This window comes from Danio rerio, chromosome 4 (genome assembly GCF_049306965.1).
Source record: "Danio rerio strain Tuebingen ecotype United States chromosome 4, GRCz12tu, whole genome shotgun sequence".
Classification (NCBI taxonomy): Eukaryota; Metazoa; Chordata; class Actinopteri; order Cypriniformes; family Danionidae; genus Danio; species Danio rerio.
In genome coordinates, this window is record NC_133179.1 from 60,065,189 (window position 1) to 60,092,450 (window position 27,262).

The 27,262-nt window shown below is 34.7% G+C and overlaps 2 protein-coding genes across 7 annotated transcripts in view; one reads left to right on the top strand and one right to left on the bottom strand.

Annotated features, from left to right (window-relative positions):
• The window catches only part of LOC137491106 (uncharacterized), a 1,257,671-nt gene that overhangs the window by 1,108,141 nt on the left and 122,268 nt on the right, over positions 1-27,262 (bottom strand). The window lies entirely within an intron of this gene.
• LOC137491074 (uncharacterized) lies at positions 10,597-26,890 on the top strand. Of its 6 annotated transcripts, none has more exons than XM_073948954.1 (5): positions 10,597-10,636; positions 11,572-11,724; positions 14,591-14,708; positions 22,044-22,102; positions 22,608-26,890. In XM_073948954.1, exon 5 carries the CDS (start codon positions 22,775-22,777, stop codon positions 23,318-23,320), a length of 546 nt encoding a protein of 181 aa, XP_073805055.1. In that variant the 5' UTR covers positions 10,597-10,636; positions 11,572-11,724; positions 14,591-14,708; positions 22,044-22,102; positions 22,608-22,774; the 3' UTR covers positions 23,321-26,890. The 6 variants fall into 6 exon arrangements, with proteins under 6 accessions (XP_073805055.1, XP_073805056.1, XP_073805053.1 ...); XM_073948955.1 differs by having other exon boundaries at positions 11,575-11,724; XM_073948952.1 differs by lacking the exon at positions 22,044-22,102.

Below are 27,262 nucleotides of genomic sequence, written 5' to 3' on the forward strand. Positions count from 1 at the left end.
TAGTGGTTCCCATATAAACATTGAGGGAGTGTTAATTTTAACTCTCAGGTAGTTAAATCTACCAAATCTAAAATTTGCAGTGTGAGATCGATAAAAAATACAGACTGTTGAATGTGCTTTTAACAGAAATATTCTGTAAACTGAATTTATGAATGTTAAAAACAGCAGACTACTGGCAACCACAGCTGCTGGTATTTTTCCGTAAAATCTAAAAATGAAAAAAAAGAAAGAAAAACAGCAAAATGGTTTTTGTGTCACCATTGTGGAGGATAATAGTGTCTCTGTTTAAGTCCAAGATGAACTGAGAAAATCTGATGTTATGCTGCATCTTATTTTGTTTAAAGGTAACTGTGTAGTTACTAATGCAGTCAAAATCTGTTTGCTAATTGCAATCACACATGAAAACATTATTGCATCTAAAGACTTTACATTTTTGTGCACTAAGCTATGATTTCGTAAAATAAACAATGTGTTAGTTCATGAAATATGATTAATTTTTGTAAATTTATACAGTTATATAAAACTTCCATGTTTTTCACAGAAAGATTCTGGCAACCACAGCTGCTGGTATTTTTTCGGAAATTTAACAGATATTTTACACAATAAGAGTTTGCTAATTAACACTCTCTTGCTGTTGACAATGTTAACACTTTCAAAAGTGTTATTTTTAACACTTATAGTGGTTCCCATATAAACTCTGAGGGAGTGTTAATTTTAACTCCAAGGTAGTTAAATCTACTATCTAAAATTTGCAGTGTAGACATTCACAAAAGCATATATAAGATACTCTGTGACAAAACCTTTTTTAACACAGTAAAGCAATCACATACTGTCCATTTTTGCTACTTTTGGCCTTAGAAGATAATTGTTTGTACATTAATCACAAATGGATAAGACACACTGTAACTTCAAACTCATTTGTGTTAATTCCAGGTGCTGTGAAATGTTATGTACAAGCTGCAGAGGCAATCAGGTGTGATTACAGTGCCATATATCTGATCCAGTCCTCCAGCATCTTTTTTGCTTCAAATTAAAGTCTTTTACACCAAAATCATTATGAAGTTAGTCTTTTGTTGCTAATAATTGATTTAAAATATCTGAAATATAACTAATTCTATTATATAGCTTTATCTCTTAACCAGGAGAAGGAGGGAAAATGCACTCTCTCACTCAATGCAGTTGAATCAATGCGCAAAAAACACAACATATTTAAGGTTACCAAGACACATATCGCAACAAGAGAGATCTGTTATGGTACAGGCACAAATCATAATTTTAATCAGAAACTTCTACAGCACAGCAGCTTCTAGATGTACCCACTCTGTCTAAGGTAGGCTCATATATATATATATATATATATATATATATATATATATATTAGGGATGTGCGGAGCAGCCGGTATTTGTATTTGTATTTGTTGAGGGGGGAAAAGTATTTGTATTTGTATTCGAGTAAAATTCAAAATGGCGCAAAAATAAATATTTTTTCTATAACACTTCTAATTTACATTATAGTGAAAGTATTGTTTAATTATACCCATTATATAAATTATAGACATGCAAGATTGGCTGTTGTTTTTGAACATGTGACAAGAAATGTCATTGAAAAGAAAATAATATAGAAGCCATTATCTCACCCATGGTTAAACCAACAACTAATAAAATACCATTGTGAATATTATGAACCCCACCACCACCGTTCTTGTTGAAGGACACTGAATAGACAGAATAAAAACAAATAATACTTCAAAAAACTGTTCTTCTTCTGAAAGAACTTCTTTCCAATGCACAGAATTCCAAAAACTAATATTAACTAAATAAATCTAAATAAAACCCTGCCTGGGGGATCTGGCAGAACAAAAGTATTCTATATAATACTAAAAGATACAGCCCTGCTATTGTCATCTGCCTGCCACAAAACAGACACAAAGTATGTTTGTTTTTTTATGTTTGAAACTGACTTGCTGAGGCAGAATATGGCTGTGTTGATGGTTTGGTGCTTGTGGAGGATTTAGCAGAACATAGCTGTGCTGATTGAGGGGATTGATGCTTGTGGGGGGTTCACAGACAGTATCAGGAGAGGATGCTTTTAGTGCATGTGATAATACATTACATAGAAGGTTGCGCAGTGGCACAGTGAGTACCACTGTCGCCTCACAGCAAGAAGGTTGCTGGTTCGAGCCATGACTGGGTTCTCCCCATGTTGGCGTGGGTTTCCTCCGGGTGCTCCGGTTTCCCCCACAGTCCAAACACATGCAATACAGGTGAATTGGGTAAGCTAAATTGTCCCTATTGTGTGTGTGTGAAAGAGAGTGTATGGATGTTTCCCAGTGCTGGGTAGCAGCTGGAAGGGCAGCCACTGCGTAAAACATATGCTGGATAAATTGGTGGTTCATTCCACTGTGGCAACCCCAGATTGATAAAGGGACTTAGCCGAAAAGAAATGAATGATTATGCATAGGAGATGTTGACAGATGTTTAATATCTCTGCCGATTTCACTTTTGCACACATTATAACGTTACAGTATCAGTTTGTTTTATCTGCAGCACCACTGACTGTACAATTCTTCCACAAAGAACATGTTTTTTTTGACTGGTGGAGGACCAAGAAATGGCTCAGAAGCAGTCTCACTCTTTTTCTATTCGGGTGCCCAAATGTATTTGAGGAGTTTCAAGTTAATAAAAAGTGACGGGAAGCTATGCTAAGGTTAACTAGCCTATAGCATATATCTCGCTGTCTGCAAAAGACAGTAATGTAGACGTACCGTATAACTCCCATAAGTGCATACTATTCGACACAACAGCACAAGCATCATTTTAACCTTTATAAACGAACATTAATGTTACTCTGTCAACAGTCTATTGTCTAAATTACCGCGCTAACAGAGCTAACGTTGCGTAAACAGAGCACCCGGTTGCAAACTTCCCGATCCCGATCAAACTCCGCTACAAGTTTATAAACTGCATCTGGAACCCAATTAAGGTACAAAAATCTATTTAACAAAAATAGTGATGCAGATAAGAATTTTTTTCGCTCAGCCGAGCCTTCTCTGTCTGTATCTGTGGAGAAGATTGTGCCAGACACCTCCGCCCCGCCCTCCGACTGAGCGTCTCACTCGCTCGCTCGCTCTCTCTCTCTCTCGCTCGCTCTCTCTCTCTCTCTCTCTCACTCACTCACTCACGCGGGCATGCACTGTGGTCTCATGAGGAAACGCTGCTTTTTGATATAGTGTTTTTCTTGCTCCCGAATACAAATAATTTTTCAAGTATTTGTTCGAAATAAGTATTCGTAAAAACACGCTATTCGTGCCTTTCCGAATACCGTATTCGGGTTCGGCTCCACCCTTAATATATATATATATATATATATATATATATATATATATATATATATATATATATATATATATATATATATATATATACATACATATATATAGCAGCTGGGCATAGTTAATCTGAAAGCAAATTGGGCTGCAGTCACACTAGAGTTTGTGCTTGCAAAATTCCTTCGTACAGCGCTGCAAAAAAGGGTGGGATAAAACAATATAATTAGACGATACTAAAAGCGACTGATTGCTCCATATAGCTCATGTTTTGATCTTCTATTGGTCTCTTGCACTCACGTGATGCGATTTCAAGCTTTGGTCTTAGGTCCGTGTATCATCCGTTCATTTGATTATTCCTTTTATTACGGAAAACGAAACATCAGAAAAACGATGAATATTTCGTTTTTCTGTTTATTCTGTAGGCAGAAAAAACGGAAACTCATCTGTTATTCTGCTTATTAACTTAAAACGAAATATTAAAACAAACACAAAACCAAAACGAAATAATGAGTCAAAAAATGGTCCGTGTACGTTTTGTTCATTTGTTTTCCATTTTCAAACGGAATAAAGGAAATGGAGAAAACGGCCGTTTTTCCGTTTTTATTTTGCTCACGAGAAAACGAAAAAACGAGATTTTGGCTGGATTTTCGTTTTTTGGTTTAGGGTAGGAAAACGGATAAAAGACTTTAAAATTCATTTTACACATGTAGGCGGTGCTGAAACGCCCACTTTCCTCTAATTGGTCAACCAAATCTGCGCTCGTGACGTCACCCTCAAAATAAAAGCCTTACACGAAGGCTTTTAATTATTATTATTTAATTATATATATAAACAAAGTTTACATATTCTATCATTTGAACCACACACAGTTAGCAGGCTTACATTCATTGCGTTTGTATAAATTAAATAAAAACGTAAATCAGCAGTATTCTTAGACATTTGTCATTAAAATAAGGTCATAGTTCACTGCCAAACTTCTTGCTGCTGTGCACCTGATGCTGAGCAAAGATAGCCATTTCCGAGGAGCACCTGGTTTACATGATTGTTTCAGAGCTATTGTAGGCCTAAATAATAGCCTACTCTGTATAAAATAATAATTTATTATTATTATTATTATTATTATTATTATTATTAGGCCTATTATTATTAGTATTGTTATTATTATTGTTTACTTAGTTATTCAATGGTTGTAAGAACACATTGGACCCTGCATGGGGCTATAATAAATGGTACCTTTTGTTTCTATTGGATTTTCTCCTATTTTAATTTAATATATGCCTTTAGCCTATTGTAAATATTTATTTGATAATTAATACTTTTTTATTGCAACGTCAAAGTAGGCCTGTCTTATTATTATTATTTTTTGTTATTATTTTGTCGTTGTTGTTGTTATTATTATTGTGGCAGGGACATAGCCACAGGTGTGGCAGAGTGTGCTGGTGCCACCCAAAGTGGCATCTTGCACCTGAAAATAGATGCCTTCGCGCTCAAGCGCGCGCAAAAAAACTTGCACAGGCAAAAGTAATGATGAATGTGTTGAAGGAAAAAAAACATTCTAATTATTTGTTAATAAAATAGTGCAACATTATTCTTAGTCAGTGTAGGCTGAAAAAATTAAGATCGCCAGCATTTCAAGGGTGGTTTTATTTTTAGTTCATTGCTGTGACGCGCTATATTTCACTAAGGCTGCATGAGACTGAAAGCGCCTCTTGCTTATTTTCTCTATTTTACATACAGAACATATACAGTCCAGGTTCTACCGTTCTAGTGAGTGTGGGGCATGGCTGTACGGTGGTAAAGTGGATTATTTCTTGGCAAATTCATAATGATTCACTTTGTTTAGTAATAAATTTCATAGTTATAAAATAACTACATTTCAAGAATATGTTAACACTTTCAACTATTTAGGATTATTTATTGCATCAAAAGTAATTTCAAAGTAACATTAAATGTACGTATAAACTGCTTAATTTGTGTGTAAACACCTAAGATGCAAAAAGCTTATTTAGACCAGAATAGGCCTACTAAATGCAACGGTCAATGTATGTAAACTTATGACCTAAAATGTCTTAAATGACTAAATTTAAGTCTTTTTAAGTTTTTAAATAATTTAAGTTTAACATAAATGATTTAAACTTTAAACTTCAAATTAACAGAGGATGTCAAATAAATTGTTTATTAAATGGAGGTCAGGTGTCTATCTTAATTATAATTATTAAATATTATGACACTACAGTGGTGTATTGGAGAGTACGCACCTTTTAATTAATTAATTTTAAATAAGTGGTTTATCCTAAATAAAATGCAATGGGATCGGTGTGCAATGGATAGTTTGAAAACCCCTGGTTCAGACTAGACGAGCTAGCTGTCTGTGCGCTGCGCTAATAACTTGGCTTTTGCTCTTTTCGGTGCTGCCAGATGCATTTATAGTGCATAAAAAATAAAAAAGGTAATTCGGTAAAGCGCGCGATGCGCGCAGAAATAAGCGCACTATATGCATATGTCGAATTAAGTTCTCTTTTTCTTTAATCAAGACTTTTCCATTCGAGGAATTACAGTTATTAATACCTTAGTCCTTATAAACGATCAGTTTATAAAATACACAATTTACGGATCAAGCCTAATGAAGAATAACAATAATATGCAACGCATTATGATCCTTGAATGATCAGAGCGCATATATAAACTATATATTTTATATAATTCATAAATATTAAAAAACATTATACATTTAAAGTAATGGAACATTATATGTTATAAAATCTAAACTATTATTTAGGCTACAGGCTGTTCAGCGCGTGCGTCAAAGAAAAGACATGACACAATCTCTATAAAAACTAGTTGTTTATTTACAATATCTAAAGGGATATAAAACATCTAACATGCATCTCCATTCTCAACGAGTTTCTGTGTTCTGCATCCTTCACAGACCGAGGTCTCATTCCGAGGTAATCTATAAATATTCTCGTTTGGTTCTGGCACATTCTTGATTAAAAGTGAAACTGACCGGCGCAACTGATGATTTGTCATCTAGAGTGACTACAGTTATAATACAGGTTATGGAACTATTTCACTTTAATTTCATATTATTATTTTATTAAACAAACAAACCAGTTTTTGTTTTGGCTCTGCATGCAGCGTATTGAATCTTTGAAGCATTGCACTTCAAATATTATTCCTTTTTTTTATTATTGTATTTTTAATATTTTTAATTATACAACACAAACTTGGTTCTAAACAGATACATTTTCCCATAGGCTATGATGAAGTGTATATTTTTGTTCACACAGGTCCTATACAAAACTGTGTGGATGGATGATTTGTTTCTCCGTGAAAATCACTCATTTAATAAGCAAAACAGGCCAAAATGTTGTTTAGCTTGCTTGCGTCAAACTGGATGGACAATTTACAAACATATTGAATACAAAGGCTGGTTATTTTATGCAGGAGGGACCTATTACAAATTAAAGAAAATTATTTGCATATTAAAACGAAAATATATAATACAACAACAGATCCTACCTCTTAAGAAATGACTTTAGATAATGTAAATAAGCATCAAGTTTTTTTTTGAGATTCTGTGTCTAATTCAGTAGTGTAGTGTGTTCGCGTGGGTTTCCTCCGGGTGCTCCGGTTTTCCCCACAGTAGACATGCGGTACAGGTGAATTGGGTAGGCTAAATTGTCCTTACTGTATAAGTGTTTGTGTATGTGGATGTTTCCCAGAGATGGGTTGTGGCTGGAAGGGCATCCGCTGCATAAAAACTTGCTAAATAAGTTGGCGGTTCATTCCGCTGTGGCGACCCCAGATTAATAAAGGGACTAAGCTGACAAGAAAATGAATGAATAATGTGCAATACTAATTTAAAATACGTATCACTAACCTTATATGTGAAATAGCAGGGCCCGCTGTAGCACTTTCTCAAGAAGAGCAAATGTCAAATTATTAGCGCAACGCACATGTAGCGAGCTCATCTGTTTGTCGGAACTACTAGACACATTTTTTTATCAACTATAATGTGTTTAATTAGTTAATTTGAAATTTATTTCATTATTCCAGCAATAATTGTTGAGTGAAAGAATGCGCTAGAAATATGCATTGCGGCTCCCTTTATTGTGCAGGCTTATTGCACTTAAACTTTTTTAGGTTCGGCTCTCGAATTAGTAAGGTTATGAGTAAATGTTATTTAAAATATTTAAAGCCTGCCATCTAGCCTACAATAACAGCAAATTTAATAATAAAAAAATAATAAGACAGGCCTACTTTGGCGTTGCAATAAAATAGTATTAATTATCAAATAAATAATTACAATATATAATTAAAATAGGAAGAAATAAATGAAAACAAATGGTACCCTTTGTTTTTATAGCAGGGCCCAAAGTGTTCTTATTCTGGTTCTGGTAACAACTATTAAAAAGAAAAAAAAACACACCAAACAATAAAAACACTAGTAACTGATAATGATAATAATAATAATAATAATAATAATAATTATTATTATTATTATTATTATTATTACTATAAAGCCCTTGCTCTGAAACATTCATGCAAACCAGGTGCTCCTCGGAAATGGCTATCTTTGCTCTGCATCAGGTGCACAGCAGCAAGAAGTTTGGCAGTGAACTATGACCTTATTTTAATGACAAATGTCTAAGAATACTGCTGATTTACGTTTTTATTTAATTTATACATACGCAATGAATGTAAGCCTGCTAACTGTGTGTGGTTCAAATGATAGAATATGTAAACTTTGTTTATATATATAATTAAATAATAATAATTAAAAGCCTTCGTGTAAGGCTTTTATTTTGAGGGTGACGTCACGAGCGCAGATTTGGTTGACCAATTAGAGGAAAGTGGGCGTTTCAGCACCGCCTACATGTGTAAAATGAATTTTAAAGTCTTTTATCCGTTTTCCTACCCTAAACCAAAAAACGAAAATCCAGCCAAAATCTCGTTTTTTCGTTTTCTCGTGAGCAAAATAAAAACGGAAAAACGGCCGTTTTCTCCATTTCCTTTATTCCGTTTGAAAATGGAAAACAAATGAACAAAACGTACACGGACCGTACACGGACCATTTTTTGACTCATTATTTCGTTTTGGTTTTGTGTTTGTTTTAATATTTCGTTTTAAGTTAATAAGCAGAATAACAGATGAGTTTCCGTTTTTTCTGCCTACAGAATAAACAGAAAAACGAAATATTCATCGTTTTTCTGATGTTTCGTTTTCCGTAATAAAAGGAATAATCAAATGAACGGATGATACACGGACCGTCTTACCTTTGTGGAGTCCACTATTAAATCTGTCATGCAGCTATATATTTATAATTAGAAAATAATTACGTCACAAATTAAATTATTGTATAGGCAGTTTATACAGGGTAATTCAATGACAAGAGTTCACTTTATATCTACACAATGCAGAACTTTTCATGTGATTAACCTGCTCCACCTACACCAACTACAGCATTTCTCAGACTTCTGTTTCACTTTGATGTAATTACAGTGGTGAACATCACATACAACAACAACTGCACTTACTCCTGTAACTTGTTTGCAACAATGAAATTTAAATATCTGTGTCACATATTCATTTAAATAAATGGCTCATCATCATGTGCAGTCATCTTTATTAATAGCTGCCTAATAGGTCAGACCATTAACTGAATAGGATCGTTTTACATATATGAAACCTGTTAACAGGTAACCTAACCTAACCAAATTACATGAACAGGACCTGCCTAACATCTCTTAAGACAAATAAGCTAAGGTATCTATAACAATACATGCTTGGTTGCCCAGATCATTACATCTGAATGGTGCCTTTTAGTAAGCATAGTTCTTCACCAATACCAGTTTAATACCTCAAATAATTACACAGATGTGAGGCGTCACAGTGTTGCAGTGGGTAGCACGATCGCCTCACAGCAAGAATGTTGCTGGTTCGAGCCTCAACTGGGTCAGTTGGCATTTCTGTGTGGAGTTGCTGTGGTGACCCCAGATTAATAAAAGGACTAAGCTGTGAAGAAAATGAATGAATATATGAGTAATATCACACGGTTATCAGTTTCTGTATTTCTATTTGTTGTAATGGCCAGTTGTTATTGCAATAAAAAAATTAATAAATAAATTTTAAAAAAGCAGTGCGATGTGCCTCTTGAGCGATTGTCACTCTATCTGTTGTTTCAATCCCCTGAGAACTTTGGCTCCCTCGTCTGTCATAGACAGCAAGAGTCCCGAGATGCTCAAAGGGTTTGACAGTTTTTTCTGGAAAAGGAACCAAAAACATTGTCAAAACCTGTGACGTGACTTTAGTGGTTCAATTGTAATCGAGTTCCAAGAACATTTTGTGTGCCAGAAAATGTTGAAAAAAGCAGCCATGTCCAAAGTAGGAGCTGTTGAACCATATAGTGGCTGCTTTTTGACACTGTAGCCTATTCTCTATATTTGCATTCAGCAGAAGAAACTCAAACAGGTTTGGCTCAAGTAGTGGATAAGTAAATGACAGAAATGTTTTTTTTTTTTTTATGTGAACTACCCCTTTAATGCTTCTGTAAGTAAGGGTAAATGAAATATTATTACTGAAGATATTGCTAAAGAATGGCAGAAAATCGTGGAACACAGCTAATAAGAGACGACAATTCATTTGAAACAATAAGAAACACTATATAGGCCTATGAAGTTGTAAAAATAGAAAAGAAAATAAGGGGTCATAATTACGAGGATGAGATTTGGACTTAGATATTAATAGGAAGTAATGTGTTGTAGACATGCAAGTCCTCATGAACTGGATAAAACAAGTTTCTCAAAATTGTCTTAAAATGTTTAGATTAAAGGTTTTGATCAACTTTAAATACTAAAGTGTGTGTTTGTGAGAGAGATCTAATCTATTTTAATTTTTATTAATATTTTTTATTTTATCAATCTTTTTATTTTTATTTATCTATTTTTATTTTATTTATTTCTGCGTTTTATCTGTATTATATTTTATATCCATATTTTTTTGCACTACTGCTCTTTTTGCACTGTCTTGTTTTTACGCAGTGTCGTTGCACTGCTTTTGCCAATATGAATGTACAGTTATTTGTCACGCCAATAAAACACCTACAATGTGAGGGAGAGAGAGAGAGAGAAAGAGAGAGAGAGCAGAAATAGTATAAAGTGAAAAACATGGGAGAAATGTATTAATAAGTCATGACTGCAACAGTAAGTGGCAAAAAAACTAAACAAAAAAAAACTTTTATTTTGGCGTGGTGTGTGACGTCATCAGGTGGCGCCGCTTCAGCGCTGTGATTCAACTGGAGAAAGGTTTGTGTTTTTAAATGTTTACGGATATAACCCGATTTAATTAAAGTTTCAGGTTTTTTGTCCGATACTAAATTATGTACCTGCTGTTGGAAATATTATTTAAACCCTTTGTACAGCGTAGTACTATTTTATTCTCAGTAACCGAGGGCTTTTGTTTGTGTGTAATGCGAGTTTTAAAGCAGCGTTTCCCAAACTTTTCAGCCCGCAATCCCAAAAATAACAATTTATTTAGCAGTCTCTATATTGTTTACCATGTTCCTGAAAATATTCTGTCAGAATTAGCATGCAAGTATGACTTCTAAACAACATTAGCACTATCTAATTTACTGTAAACAATGCTGTACTTTGGTAATTATTAGCTGCTAATATGATTTCCACATTTAGAGTTTGCAAATAATACTTTTAGGAAATTTTATTATTAAGGGAAATGTCTGAACACCCAAATATAAAACCAACTTTACCTCAATTATCTATAGAAGTAAAGTTGGTTTTATATTCAGACGTTCCCCTTAATAATATAATTTCATAGAAGTGTTATTTGCAAACTCTAAACAGTGAAATCATATTAGCAGCAAATGACTATCAAAGTACAACATTGTTCAGAGTTAAATAAACAGTGTTAATGCTGTTTTCAAGCCACACTTGCATGCTAATTCCAATCAAATATTCAAAGTAACATGGTAAATAATATAGAGACTTCTAAATAAACAAATGTGTGAATATAAAACCAACTTTACCTCTATGACCCATCAGGGGGTCCCGACCCTTACTTTGAGAACCACTGTTTTAAAGAAACGTTTTACCTGATTTCTTTTTGTTAATTACTCTCATTAATAGAAACTGTTGAAGCAAGTGTTAAAGAGAAGTTATTTTGTTTCTCTTCATTGTTTTATTTATTTTAAACAGGACATTTTTATTGTTTTGTTCATTTTAAGCAGGATAAAGTGTCCAAACACAGAGAAAAACTCCTGCTGAAGCGACTGATGTCCACACTGTTATAAAGATGGCGTTTATTAAAGAGGAGAGTGAAGATGTGAAGATTGAAGAAACATTCACAGTCAAACAGGAAGATCTGCAGGAACAAACAGGTTGATTTTCATTCTCAAACACCAACTCAGTCATTTGATCCTCATTCAGATATATTTTAATAATAGAAATACTAAATTAAATCCATCTTGCAAACCTGAGTGTGCTGCCTAGTTCTCCTAAACGCACACGAGCACTCATTGAAAGACCGAAATAAGTTTCTTTTGTCACTTGTTCTCATGTCTTTTGTATTATTAGTCTCCCATTTTCTCTACCTGCTTAAGGTTATAAAGGTAAAGTTGGTTTTATATTGGCACATTTGTTCATTTAGAAGTCTCTATATTGTTTACCATGTTACTTTGAATATTCGATCGAAATTAGCACGCAAGTATGACTTGAAAACAACATTAACACTGTTTATTTGACTGTGAACAATGATGTACTTTGATAGTCTTTTGCTGCTTATATGATTTCACTATTTAAAGTTTGCAAATAATACTTTTAAAATTTTATTACTAAGGGGAAAGTCTGAATGTGTGAATATAAAACCAACTTTACCTCTATCTTAAGGTTATTGCTTTTCTTGTTCTTCTACTGTTTGTAAAGCGTCCTTGAGCACTGGCACTTTATTAAATAAATAAATACAATCAATTTAAAAAGGTTTAACTGAGCTGGTGATATTTCACCTACAGTATTCTCATAGAAGACTCAACATTTTAAGCCTTAAAAAGTCTTAAATTTACTGACATATTGTGTTGTAGGTCTTAAATCTTTTTTAAACAAGTCTTCATTTTCCTTTGTTCATGTTTTGTTACCCAATCTGGCCAAAACCCATACAATCACCAACAATCCACCTAAATAAATCTTTAAACTTTTTATTAAAAAATGTCATTTTCACTCTAATTTATCTGTTTTAATTATTTTCCTTACAATAACATTTGTTTAAATGTGCTCCATGTATTTACTGCTGAGGACATCGACCTGGACAGATTATTGTGCACAGATTTAGTTTATTGTAGTTTTTTAAACTTTTAAAACATTTGTCCATTTTTTTATGATTATGAAGAATGTTTATGTTTGAATACAAGTAGAGCTTGCTTGTTTTTACACAATATTTAATTTTTTTTCAAAGAAATATCTAAAATAATTTAAAAATATTATTAATTTATTATTGTATTATTAAATGTTTTAAATTATAATATTTTTTTGGACGGGCAAATAAAAATCTTTTTTTATCTGAGCCATTTGAAAAGTTATTTAGCCTTTAGACCTTCATGAGCCTAAAATTTCATTCATAATGGTCTTAAAAATGTCATAAAAAGTCTTAAATTTAACTTGGTAAAACCTGCAGAAACACTGGTTTAAAGTATGTCAAAAATTGTGGATACCCCCAGTATTAAATACGCTGAATGAAATGGACACTTAAGTGATTAGTTATAAAACATTGAACAGTCTGAGAATATTGACCATATTCTTTATACACCAGCAGGCGGCGCCATTGGAATCTTTTTGCTTGAGACTTTTTTTAAAGAATTCATTTTTAGATCCTAAAATCAGAGTTATGCTTCTTAGGCATGGGGCGATAACCATGTTCAAGGTTTACTGCAGTTTGGAAAAGTCAAGGTTTTAAAACTGCCAACATTTTCTGCTGTACCTTTTTTTTTGTAAAGTTTTTTAGGACAACAGTATCTCCTGCAGAAAAGATATCCAAAGATGCCGTTTTAAATCGTAAAGAAATCTGTGATTCGTTTGAATGATTTAGCCTGACATGTTTACTGCTCCAAAATATTTTATAAGTTTCTGAGAAGAAAATTTATTTTAGGTTATCATACCGTCAGAATCTTATACTGGCCCATGCCTAATGCTGCTTGATGTTGCAAAGTCATATTTTCTCATTTTATTATTTTTCTTTGTGTGTATACTGATGAACACACCTGTTTGTAGAGCAAGTAGTGTGACTGTTTTCTGCAGGTTATTATTCCTGATCATTTCCCCAATAGAAAACTGAAGTTCTAAAACAAAAGCATGAGATTAGGTCACAACTATGACATGATTGACAATTGTTGCTGTTTGTCATTGTGCTCTGTTAATCCTGAGAGCGGATGCCAAGTATTTTTAGGGCTTTTCACACTTTAAATTGTTAACCCTGGGTCATTTTAACCCTGGATGAAGAGAATCCGGGGTTATCTGTAATCACGTTCCACACTGCTCATGCTATACCAGGGCTCTGTTCCATTTACCAAGCTTAAAGAAAAAGCCAGGCTTATTTTGGATATGTCAGGTTTATTAATGGCTGAATCAGTTTCATAAATCAAATCTACGATAGTTCAAACTCAGTTACTCTGGCAACTCTGCTGGGAAACCTTGTCCAGGGCAGGTTAACTCTCAGGCTAAGTCTTAATTTCATGCTTAATCAAAGTAATGTTGACATTCACCTGCTGTAATTTGATGCCATTTTAATTCACTGTATAGGCACTTAATAGTAAAGGTATATATTAGGGCTGAAACTGACGATTATTTTAATAATCGATTAATCTGTCGATAATTTTTTTGATTAATTGATGAATCGGATATTAAAAAAAAAAAGAAAAGCATTCATTTTCAACCCTTTATTCAAAAAAGCTCACCTTTGAGCTGTTATAATATAATTAATAATAACAATAATAAAAATAAAAACTTACTAGTTTTGTCCTGTTTTCAATCCAAACATGTAAATTTTTAGATAGATTTATACAAGACACATGAAATAGCATAAAAAATTATGTCTTGTTTTCTGAAAAAGAAATTCATCTAAAAATGAAGTGATCATTTGCTTAAAACAAGTTAAATTATTTGCTAATTGTGTAAAAAAATAATCTTAATGAGATATAATCTCAAACAGAAGTTTTAAGCTTTACTTCATTCGCTCATGCCATTTTTCTTGTCTAGTGTTGATTTAGGATTTTTAGATATTCATGACTGGAAACGAGACTAAATGACTAGAAGAAGAGCTTTTTTTGCAATGCAGCTATACAAGACAACAGATGAAACAAATGATCTAAAAAAGGTGAGTGAATAAAAACGTGTCTTTTGTCTTGCAATGCAAAGTAACTATACCATGCTTTACTACTGTTATTCAGGGCTTAAAGTAAAATTAATTACTTTCTGGCCATTGTACACAGCAAATTCATTGGTGTTAAATTTCAAGTGTTGTGGTAATTCAGAGTAAAGTGTTAAAATTCTAGAGTTAGATAAAGGTAAAATAACCCTCTCGGCGTTAGAAGCTGATTTGCCTCCTTGTCATACAGAGTAACATGTATCTACCTTTGTAGAAAACCCTTGTATTTGAGAAACTAATCAGAGTGTCTGAAATCTCACCACACCCTCATTCACCTGGCCCTTAAATTAGTCAATTAGTTTAGTCCACTAGACAAAGGGAATGACCACAAATAAGTGAATTCAGACACCTGCTGTTGAACACCTGCTGTTATCAAGCACAATCACTGAAGGAATAAGAAATTGAAGGAAGAAATAAAACTACAGACACAGCCTCACACCAAACCAACTGAATTAAAACAGAGGATTAAACAACTCCATTAAATAATAGCATTAGCAGCTTCACTGATTACAGTTTGACTTCATTTCTGTAAGAATATTTGACAATGAACAGAGGTTTATTTTTTTTTAATTAAAAATATTTCATTTGACCTCACCATCATAGAGATCAGAGGCTGCTTATTTGAGCTCTTGAAGCTTTACTCTTATATCCTAATGTTTCTGACTGCTATAGTTGTGTTTCTGAAACTCATTAGCTATAGCAAGAAAGGTCAAGAGAAACTATACTGTTTATGCTTAATTGTTATAGATTCAATTTCAGGTGTTTAATAAGTTGATTCATAAAAATATGCAAATATAATTGTATTAAATCTGCATGGGACAATACTACTGGCAGTCTGCTGCTCTTCATAGAAAATTCAACAAACAATTAGGATGCAATTAATAAATAGAGTGTCATGCACTAAACATTCAAGCTCCAGCTTGCTCTTTATGACACACAGACATCAAGAATCAGGACATGAACCTCAACCGTGGTTGCTAAAAAAAAAAGCTGCATGGTTCATGCCGCAATGCATGCTGGGTGCCAGCATAGTACAAAGCTCCCAGCATGCATTGCAGCATGAATAAATTATGCAGCTTTATGTTCTTACAATCTCTTTCTTTTCCTTTATTTTGTGTTATTTTTGGGAGGTGATATTTCAGTAGTGTTTTTTTTAACTTGATTTTTATTTTTTTGTTTGTGACCATCATTGAGATTCAAAGACTAATTATTGATGTCTGAGTGTTTTTGAGATCTGCCATAGATCAAACATTCTCATTGTAAATATTGTTTTTATTTTATTGGAGCTTCAGTTGTTTCATTTATGTATATTATTTATTTCTCACACATAACTAATATGATACTGAAATAGAAAACAAGCAGGAAAGGATGGATATGATATCATTAATAATCTCTTCAGACTGACACTATAATTTTCTTTCAGCTTTCCATGCTATATGTTTAAATAGTGTAATTAACACTAACTATAGCAGCCAAAATAAAAGACATTTATAGCAAGAAGTTGAAGAGCCTGACTAAAGCAGACTCTGTCCTCCATCATGGTGACTTCAATGAACTTTAGAAATTTCATTAAGAGCTTTTGTTCACATGACAGAAATAAAGCCAAAGGTCAGTAATAAGTGAAGCTCCATGATAAGTTGTTTAATGTGATGAGTTGTTTTAAAGATGTTGAAAAATAACATTTTTTATTGTGTAATTTGTTTTATTTTTATTGATTATTATTTTATTTAGAGTTTTTTTTTCTCAGTTGATTTCATCTTTGGTTTTGGCTTGTGTTTTTCTGTCCTTCAGTGATTCTGCTTGTTAACAGTTGTTCGTCAACAATTCTCAATCCTCCTTTAATTAGACACTTAATTGTCTCATTAACTTTATCACTGTCTGAGTGTTCAGCCCTCTGTAGTGAGGACACTAGTGAGGATTTTGCTGTGGAATTTAAGGCTTACGTGTGTTCGAATGAAAAATACAGACTATGGGATTTGTTTTTAACAAAAATATTCTGGAAACTGAATTTACGAATGTAAAATGTTGAAAACAGCAGATTACTGGCAACCACTGCTGCCAGTAATTTGACATACATTTAACAGATATTTTACACAATAGGAGTTTGCTAATTAACACTCTGGGTGTTAAAAAATTTAACACTTTCAAAAATGTTATTTTAACACTTATAGTGGTTCCCATATAAACACTGAGGGAGTGTTAATTTTAACTCTAAGGTAGTTAAATCTACCAAATCTAAAATTTGCAGTGTGAGATCGATAAAAATACAGACTGTTGAATGTGCTTTTAACAGAAATATTCTGTAAACTGAATTTATGAATGTTAAAAACAGCAGATTACTGGCAACCACAGCTGCTGGTATTTTTCCGTAAAATCTAAAAATGTAAAAAAAAAAAAAAAAAAAAAAGAAAAACAGCTAAACAGTTTTTGTGTCACCATTTTGTGGAGGATAATAGCGTCTCTGTTCAAGTCCAAGATGAACTGAGAAAATCTGATGTTATGCTGCATCTTCTTTTGTTTAAAGGTAACTGTGTAGTTACTAATGCAGTCAAAATCTGTTTGCTAATTGCAATCACACATGAAAACATTATTGCATCTAAAGACTTTACATTTTTGTGCACTAAGCTATGATTTCGTAAAATAAACAATGTGTTAGTTCATGAAATATGATTAATTTTCGTAAATTTATACAGTTATATAAAAAAGATTCTGGCAACCACAGCTGCTGGTATTTTTTCGGAAATTTAACAGATATTTTACACAATAAGAGTTTGCTAATTAACACTCTCTTGGTGTTGACAATGTTAACACTTTTAAAAGTGTTATTTTTAACACTTATAATGATTCCCATATAAACTCTGAGGGAGTGTTAATTTTAACTCCAAGGTAGGTTAATCTACTATCTAAAATTTGCAGTGTACCTTGCTTTACTACTGTTATTCAGGGCTTAAAGTATTCCGGCACCATGCCGGATCTCCGGCGTGCGGCCATGAGGGGAAAAAAAAAATTCAGAGCCTGCATATACGGTTTAATTATAGGGATCCTCAAAATAACCGATTAACCGTTAACCGAAAGAGTGCGTTTGTAACCGATTAATGGAATCAGTTAAACGATCAAAAAATATACTTTATATATTTTTAAAGTTTGGCTGCATAAGGGGCGTCTGTTAAATGGTTTACTAACGACCGCGAGTGTTTTGCTGTTGCGTGCTGTGTGCTCGAGCGGGAAAAAGCGTTTTACTTCAGTCTCGTCTTTTTTATTCTTCAATCAAATGAAAACACTGCAGGGTTTCTGTTGAGTGACAGCAGTGTTTGGGTTGTCAAGGCGACTATGGCAAACTTTTAATTATGAAGGAGACTTGTGGTCGCTGTTACATCCAGAGCTGTATTACTTCACAGATCTTGAATATGACAGCAACATGACTCGCGCACACCAGCTGATTCAGTCGTTTTCCAGTGACATAAAAAAGAATGCCGGGCTTCTTTTTTTGTCACAAATGTTGCCAAGGACTACATTTATGAATATAATGTTAAAGGCGATTCAGCGAGTTCAAATTCAGCCATGAAACTTGTTGGAAAACCTGTTACATTGCCAATTTGGGAACATTTTGGATTCGTGCCGAACGAGAAAGGCGAACCAATAATTTAGATGAAGCTATTTGTAGGGCTTGTTTTTTTTATTTAAAAAATTCAATAAATAAATTAATAGATAAATAAATAAATAAATAAATAAAACACCTTACGGATAGGATGCAACAAAGAAAAAGCATGTTTTTAATCATTCTTTATAATCTGATTCATAGCCTACATGTAATAAACCCATATTGTGCCAACAAGAACAAGCTCTAAAAGGTAAAAGTTTAAAGTGAGAGGAGTTATTGATATGTTATTAATATTAGTTGTATTATTAGTCTCCCTTTTCTCTACCTTCTTAAGGTTTTTGCTTTTCTTCTTTTTTTACTGTCTGTAAAGGGTCCTTGAGCACTGGTGCCATATAAAATAAACAAAAACAATAAAAACATTTGTAGCATATTATATTTTTATCTTCATCTTTTCTATCTTTTGTGTGGGGTTTGTAAAAGCTTTGCCCTTGTCTCGTGCAGGTCTTCATCACATTGTCTGTAGTTGCAACTTTCATTTTCTCTGTCTCCTCATAAACTTCTTTACTTTACTTCTTTACTGTAAACATGACATCGTCTTCATTTTGTGTTATGTGGATGGCTAGTGGCTTAAACGAATCCGGTAGTCCTCGGAGAACCATCGCTATGGTTAGTCAATGCTGTGTACATGTTTATTATGCGTGGTTTACTTTTGCCTGAATAAAGCTCTTTCAGTATTTTTAGGGCTCCTGTCATTGGCAGCATTGTGTCTTACTAGTGAAAGGCTTTTATCATCGATCAGTTCAGCATAACAATCAGTGTTTTTCCGCCTGTCCTCATGTAGTTGCTCCGCTTCAGCATCAGTAGGCTGATGCAGTATAGTTTCTTTTAGCTTCAGAGTGTGTAAATATCCTAGAAATCTCGTCTCCCATAGATCAAATTTTTCTTCTGATCCATCGAACATAAACTGCGGCGCTAGATATCCTCCCGCTCTGCTTACCATCTTTCCTAACTTTGCACCTGAATACGTCGCGTTAACTTTGCTTTCTTGAAAACGATCGCTAGTCTCGCTGCCTGGGCCCATAACCTGTTGAGCTTGGAGTGCGTAGCTTAAGCACTAGACAGAACGAATCGTTTCATCCCCGTCTTTTATTACACACTTTCACATGCTCTCTCTGTACAGCATGACCACGAGACGGTAACACTTCTGTTTATCAACAGTATAACGTGGAGACGTTAAGCACGTAAACAACATGACGTCATCACTACAGTAACGTAATGCACTGAAGCATAATTATGAACCCTTCAGTGATTAATATTAATACAATGAGTAAGAGTGCCAGTATTTATATAATATAATCCATAATAGACGTAGTGGAGAAAACTCGCACCAAAGGCACACTCGTGTCTGGATCCAATATTATTGCTTAAACAGATAAGAGGAGAGGAAATTTCAGCACAACAGGTCAAATTTACAAAGTGAGAGAGAGGCAGAGATGAAGTTTTACAGCATTTCTCCGTATAGTGAAATAGTGGCTCGTGTGCTGTGCAGCCTTCAATTGCCCTCGCCTCCATCCTAGTATTGCGACATCGCGCATAGGAGATGAATGACGTCAGTACGTAATAACCAGTTATGATCTATTACTGAACCAATACCGATCATTTTGGCACCCCTAGTAATGAGTAACGATGCAGCAAATTAAAAGTTTATCGGAGTAAAAGTATTAAACTCATCGAAAATATGTACTGAAGTAAAAGTGTAAGTAAGAGAAAAAAACAATACTCCGGTAAAGTACAGATACTGCCTTTTAGTACTTAAGTACAGTACATGACCTTTTTTAATTAAAAAATATTAAATACTCACCATCATCTTGGTTCACAATCCTTTCCAAGCATCACATCTGAACTTCCACAATTTGAAATTTTATTCTCCTCTTTTCAACTCCCTACAACTTCAGAAATTTGTAATCTTATTTCCAAATCTAAAGGCCCATGCACACCGAGATGTTTTTTTCTCGCGTTTTCCGTCGACGTTTAATGCCTCGTGACTAAATAAAGGGCGTCAATGTGATTGTGCACACCAACGCGCAAAACGCCAGGCGCAAAAGTGGCATTTTTTAAAAAACGCCTCATGCTCGTTTTTTTGTTTTGACGCACGGCGTCAAAACCTTCTCCACCAATCAGATCTGCACTTTAGTTCATGTGCACAAGGCTGCTGAAGTTACCATAAACAGCACTTGGAGGCGCTCAAGCACAAAACTGTCAATGCGAGCGCACATTGAAGAAGATGCCCAGAGGCGATATGAACGTGGAGCTGCTTATTGCTCTGTGAACACTAATCATTTCTTCATCACTAGAGCAGGAGCTGCTGCTTGAACCATCCATGCTTGTTCGAGTCACCAGTAAATTTAGCAACAAGCGTGTGAACGTCCGCTCCTCCACTTCTTCTGTGTTATAAACAGGTGTCAGAAGCTTATAGTTGTGTAGCGCCATCTAACGTCAAAAGAGTGATTTAGCATACTCGTCTGCTTGACGCCAGTAAAAAGCGCTTGGGTTTGAACACTAAAAAACGTCTCGTAAAACGCTGACAATAAACGCAAACTAAAAACGTCCCGGTGTGTATGAGCCTTTAGTCATCTTCCTCTCATTTAGATCCTCTCCCCACTGTTCTGGTTATAGCCTGTCTCCCTTCCCTCATCCCTCTCATTTTAGCCATTATTCACTCTTCTCTTTCTACTGGAACTGTTCCTGCTTCCTTTAAAACTGCAGCAATTACTCCAACACTCAAAAAACCGGGTTCAGGCCCATCTAATTTTAATAATTTACGACCTATTTCTAATCTACCATTTATTTCTAAAATCCTTATCTCAGAATAACCTGTATGAACAGTTCCAGTCTGGTTTCCTGATTAAAATCACCAATGACCTTTTTATGGCAGCTGATTCTGGACTAATATCTATTCTCATTCTCCTCGACCTGAGTGCGGCCTTTGACACTATTTGTCACAGCACCCTCATCAATAGACTATCCACTTTAGGCATCATCAATACCCCACTTGACGGGTTTAAATCTTATCTCTGTGGCCACAGCTCATTAAACTCAAATCATTCACTTCTCAGCATTTTACAGTATCTTCGGGTGTTCCCCAGGGCTCAGTCCTGGGGCCCCTACTTTTTATCATCTATCTCCTTCCATTTGGTAATATTCTCTGTAAATATAACATACATTTTCACTGCTATGAGGATGACACCCAGCTCTATCTCTCTGGCAAACCCTCTTCTTGTTTTCCACCTACATCCCTTACAGTCTGCTTAGCAAAAAATCAAGTCCTGGCTCTCTCTTAACTTCCTCAAACTAAATAGTTCAAAAACTGAGGTTTTGCTTCTTGGTACCAAACCAACACTCTCAAAAACGGACAGCTTTTCTCTTTCAATTGAAGATTGTTCCATCTATCCCTCTAAACAAGTTAAGAGTCTGGGTGTCATCCTTGACAGCACCCTATCTTTTGATTCTCACATCAATAACATCACCCGGTCTGCTTACTTCCACCTACGCAACATCAACCGACTCCGCCCTTCTCTTACCCCTCATGCCACTGCTGTTCTCGTTCATAGCCTTGTCACATCTCGTTTAGATAACTGCAACTCTCTCTTCTCTTTGGTCTCACTCATAAATCTCTCCGTAAGCTTCAGTTGGTCCAGAACTCAGCTGCCCGTATCATCACCTTTATGCAGATGCTGTACAGGTATGTCTCATGTCTGAGAGGTAAATATTCAGCTGTTTGTTCGGCTGTTACCTCAGAACTTTTTTTCTGATGCATTTACCAGTCAGGCACAGAATGAACAAGTATTCCCTGTCTGCTTTACAAATTTTAGAAAAACATGTAATTTTGAATACGAATAAAAATGGCCATTTACAGCTTTCAAATGTGTGTCTTATTAATATGACCAAAATGACTTTTATGAGAAACTTGGAAAACTCAACTGACACTGTTTCAATTTACTATAACTTCTATGTTAAGCGGCTTTGACACAATTTACATTGTAAAAGCACTAGATAAATAAAGATGATTTGAATCTGCTTAAATGTGTACACGTTAATGGACCAAACATAATATGATCTGATTTTTTTGACATTTAATGTGCATCAAAGTTACAGTGTGTGTAGCCAATGTTTCCAGTGTCTTTTCACTTTTCAGCTTTTGATGAGTTTTTAAGACTTAATGAAAACTAATGTTTTATTTATTTCAGACATAATTGAAGAGAATCAGGGGAGTAAAGAGGAGAAACATCATGTCAAAATTGAGGAAAAAACTCATTTACAGACTGATGATATTTTTAAAAGGAGAGTCAGAAATCGTTTCACCTGCACTCAGTGTGGGAAGAGTTTTGGAAGAAAAGACATTCTTAAGATTCACATGAGGATCCACACTGGAGAGAAACCATTCACGTGCACTCAGTGTGGGAAGAGTTTCAGTTCCTCATCACACCTTAATGAACACATAAGGACCCACACTGGAGAGAAACCATTCACATGCACTCAGTGTGGGAAGAGTTTCAACCGATCAGAACACCTTAATGAACACATGAGGACCCACACTGGAGAGAAACCATTCACATGCATTCAGTGTGGGAAGATTTTTAGCATATCATCATCCCTTAATCGACACATGAGGATCCACACTGGAGAGAAACCATTCACATGCATTCAGTGTGGGAAGAGTTTCAGCCAATCATCATCTCTTAAGGAACACATGAAAATCCACACTGGAGAGAAACCATTCACATGCACTCAGTGTTGGAAGAGTTTCAGCCAATCATCGTGTATTAAGGAACACATGAGAATCCACACTGGAGAGAAACCATTCACATGCACTCAGTGTGAGAAGAGTTTTACCCGCTCGTCACACCTTAATCGACACATGAGGATTCACACCAGAGAGAAACCATTCACTTGCACATGAGCCGTGGTCACACTGGACTTTTCTCCCCATTGACTTCCTTTCATATGCACGCGAATGTGTCACACTGTTAAAAATTGTCCCGTTAAAAAACAGTAAAATACTGGCAGCTGCAGTTGCCAGCAATGTACTGTTATTTTTACAGTCTATTTCCGTAGTGTAAATTAACAGTATATTACTGTTAAAATACATTTTTACACTGTGTTTTTACCTCTCACACCTTTAACCCTTTAAACCCCAGAGCATATACTTCAGTTTTTATTGAAGTGTCCACACTACTGAGTGTTCAAGAAACATGTAGCAAAGCTGAAGTAAATTAATTAATTAACTGACTAATTAAATGATAATTGAGGATTAACAATGAACAAATGAAGAAATACCGAAGGGAAAAAACAAGAACAAAACATACAAAACTTTAGTCACAGCTTTATAATGAAATAACCTGAAGAACAACAAATGATTAAATCACTTAAATGATCAGCGGATGATTAAACAACTCTACAAACATCATCACCAGCTACACTTATTACTTAATACATGTATTTTTGTATAACATTTACTAAAGTTCTTCTTGAGAAAAAGTTAAAGTTTTACGTCACCATCATGGAGAACAGAGTTTGCTTTAGTTGGGCTCTTAGCCCTGTCATTTTTAACATTTATATATCTTGGCTGCTGCAATTGTTAAGAACTTTATTTAAAAAGCTCCTTTGTTGTGGCAAACCAGCCAAAAACCTAAATAAGATCTGGTGATGTTCATGTTGCTATTAAATGGCAGAGTCTGTTCTCATTTAGTATAATTAAATTTACTGCTCCTATTCAATGTTAAATCTATTGTTTTACATTATATGTCTATATATGGCAATGATTTCTGGAAGTTTTTAAGAATATCTTGGACAATAACACTGCTCTATGGTGTAAATCTCACTCAAAGAGACATCAATAATCAGCACATGAACCTCAATAATGGTGACAACTAACAAAATTAACAGTTTAACTCACAAACAGGCAACTGAAAGTCTAAACATAAACAACAGCAGAATCAAACACAAATAAAGAAAACTGTGAGACCATTATACAACATTTATTTATACCGCAATGCATGCTGGGATATTTGTACCGTGCCACTCCCAGCATGCATTGCAGCATGAAACATTTGAGATGTTACCATTGTTGAGATACAAGTTCAGATTCATGAGGTCTGAGTGTGTATTTGTCATAACTGAACTGTTTTTGTATGTTATTTCTTCACTGTTAAGTAATTACGTGGGTATCTTTTCTGTTTCCACTTCTCATTAATTAAATTAATACCTGCAACTAAGCATAAAATCTATTGCATGAGGCACTTCTTCCAGATTTATAACATAACATTTATCAGAACTAATTTCAGACAAATAGATTTCTCTATTTATTGACTTTCCAACTTGATTACTATAATACAAGTATTTTGTTAACTCTTTATTATAGTAATTGGAGAGTCTGAATTAATAAGTTCAAAGGTGAAGAGCCCAACTAAACCAGCCCCTCACTCCATTACGGTGACACAAAAAACACCTTAATTTCTGTTGGATCTCAATGAGAATAGTATGGAAGTCAAATCAGTCAGTAATAAGTGTGTCTGCTGTTGTTTGTGGAGTTGTTTAATGATCCTCTGCTGAGACTGAAGCTGTTTTATTTTATTTGATTTTATTTAATGTTGTAACTCAAGTCACTGTTTGTGTTTCTTGTTTATTTTCTTCAGTAATTGTAATTATTAACAGCAGGTGTTCATCAGTGTCTGAATTCACTCATTAGTGTTCATTAAAACTGTCAGGTGAACTATTTTAGTTAACTAGTGTATGAAATAGTGAACAAGGACACAAAGTGTGATTTCAAACACAGACTTCAAAACATCGAATCTGAACTCTGTTAGCTCACAGTTTTCTGCAGTTGGTTACTTTCTCGAAAACAAAAATGTTACCCAGAAAGCACTGTTTTTAACAGAATATTACTGTTTTAGTGAAAAAACATTATTTTACCGTAGAATCTGACCGTTTTCTAACAGCAATTTTTTACAGTGCAGACCGGAGACATTTGTGCATTAAGTGTTGCAGTTCACTGCGTTTCAAAGTTCAGGCTTGGTGAACTCTGACCTGCAAAATTACATCACTTGACTGTGTGAGACCAATTAAAGATCAAAACATGACCTCTCTGGACAGAAATTTAAAAAATGTACCAATCGCTCACTTTTTTAAATGTCTAATCATCTTGTTTGTTCCCACTTCTTTTCGCAACACCGTACAACAGAATTTCGCATGCTCAAACTCTAGTGTGACCCTGCTTCGATGTGGGATGAGTTTCAGCAACTCTTCGGACCTTGATAAACACATGAAGACCCACACTGAAGATAAACCATTCACATGCACTCAGTGTGGGAAGAGTTTCAACCGATCAGCAAACCTTAATGAACACATGAAAATCCACACTGGTGTGAAAGAGTATTCGTGCTTGAGTGTGAGAAGACTTTTATTACAGCTCCAAAATTGAAACGGCACCAGACGTTTCACACTGGAGAGACCGTACAAGTGTTCACACTGTGACAAGAGGTTTAATCAGTAACACATCTGAAAACACAAAAGAGAATTCACACTGGAGAGAAACCATACAGTTCTGATCAGTGTTTACAGAATTGGACAAAAAGTTGCACACATGACATGAATGCAGCAAAACATTTTCTCATGTGCACAGGATGTTTCATGTCTGAATAATGTTTGAAAAGGCTGAGTGTCGATAAACTGTTTTCCAACACTCCTACACTGCAGTAGGTGGGGTTGTAAATGTGTTTCGCTCCTCGTGTTTACTGTAAACACATTGACAGCAGCTGAGAGAAGAACAGTTTCATAAACATCTGGCAAACAGCACCTCTGTGGCTTAAAATCTCTCTTTGCAAGTGATTGTACAGGTGCGGATACATCTGTACTCCACTCTCCAGTGTATTCATGTAGCTGGTGTTGTTTTGGATGATGTTCTCTGTCTGACTCCCTGAATGAGAAACATCACTGGAAAGACACCGCACATCAATGAAGGTGGAGCTCCAGGACGGTCAGTTTGCAGTATATCAGGGCCTCAAGTTTAGAAAGCCCATTCAATTGTCCTGTGTTGAATCTTTTATTAGTTAAGTTTCTTTACTTTTAGATTTAAGATTTTTTCTGGCTTACTGCATTTACTTTTTTTGAGTAGAATACAAACTTGATGAATATTAAGTTTTACAGTGTGATGATCCCATGACTCCAGGTTGGAGTATGTTGTAAATCCTGATTGTATGCCTGCATTACTCTATAATGGGTATATAAAAGTTGTTGTGCTAGCTACCCCAGGATGCTGAGGTTACTCACGAGTCCTCATGTTAAGACCTGCCATCTTATTGACTCTCTAACCTTATGTTTTTGTTTTGCATTATTTATATCATGTAGTTAAAGTGTTGATGTGATTATATCCTAGGTTCTTTATCTTCATTAGTATCCCTAGTAATTTGTTGGTTTCTTTGATTGATTGTTCTGTGAGTTACATTTTATAATAAATAATTTGCATTCAGGCTATTTTGTTGGTTCATCTCTCTTTTATGTTGTGACTCAAACAAGCGGGTCATAACACTTTGTAAAATGTGTCCAGTTGTATTCGAGAGCTTGTCCTTTAAGTCATGACTATAGTGTGAGACGGAACCTAGACTAAGCAGTAGATTGAGAACATTGCCATTCGTCTTAGCTCCTTCACCACAACAGACAATCACATCAACTGCATTACTGCTGCCGCTGCACTGATCCATCTTTAAATCTCACATTCTCCATTGCTCGTGTGGTTCTCAATTCTGGTGCTTGTGCAAAAAGGTTAACAACCGTCCCAAATTAATTTGAACTCTTATTACTATATCATAGAATCACACATGAGAAATCCTAAAAGCAGAGATTT

Excerpts from the sequence above, each read along its gene's own strand:
- LOC137491074 (XM_073948951.1), top strand. The coding sequence starts at position 11,640 with ATGGCGTTTATTAAAGAGGAGAGTGAAGATGTGAAGATTGAAGAAACA. Across the intron at positions 11,725-22,607 it reads AGATCTGCAGGAACAAACAG|ACATAATTGAAGAGAATCAG; the intron begins GTTGATTTTCAT and ends TATTTATTTCAG.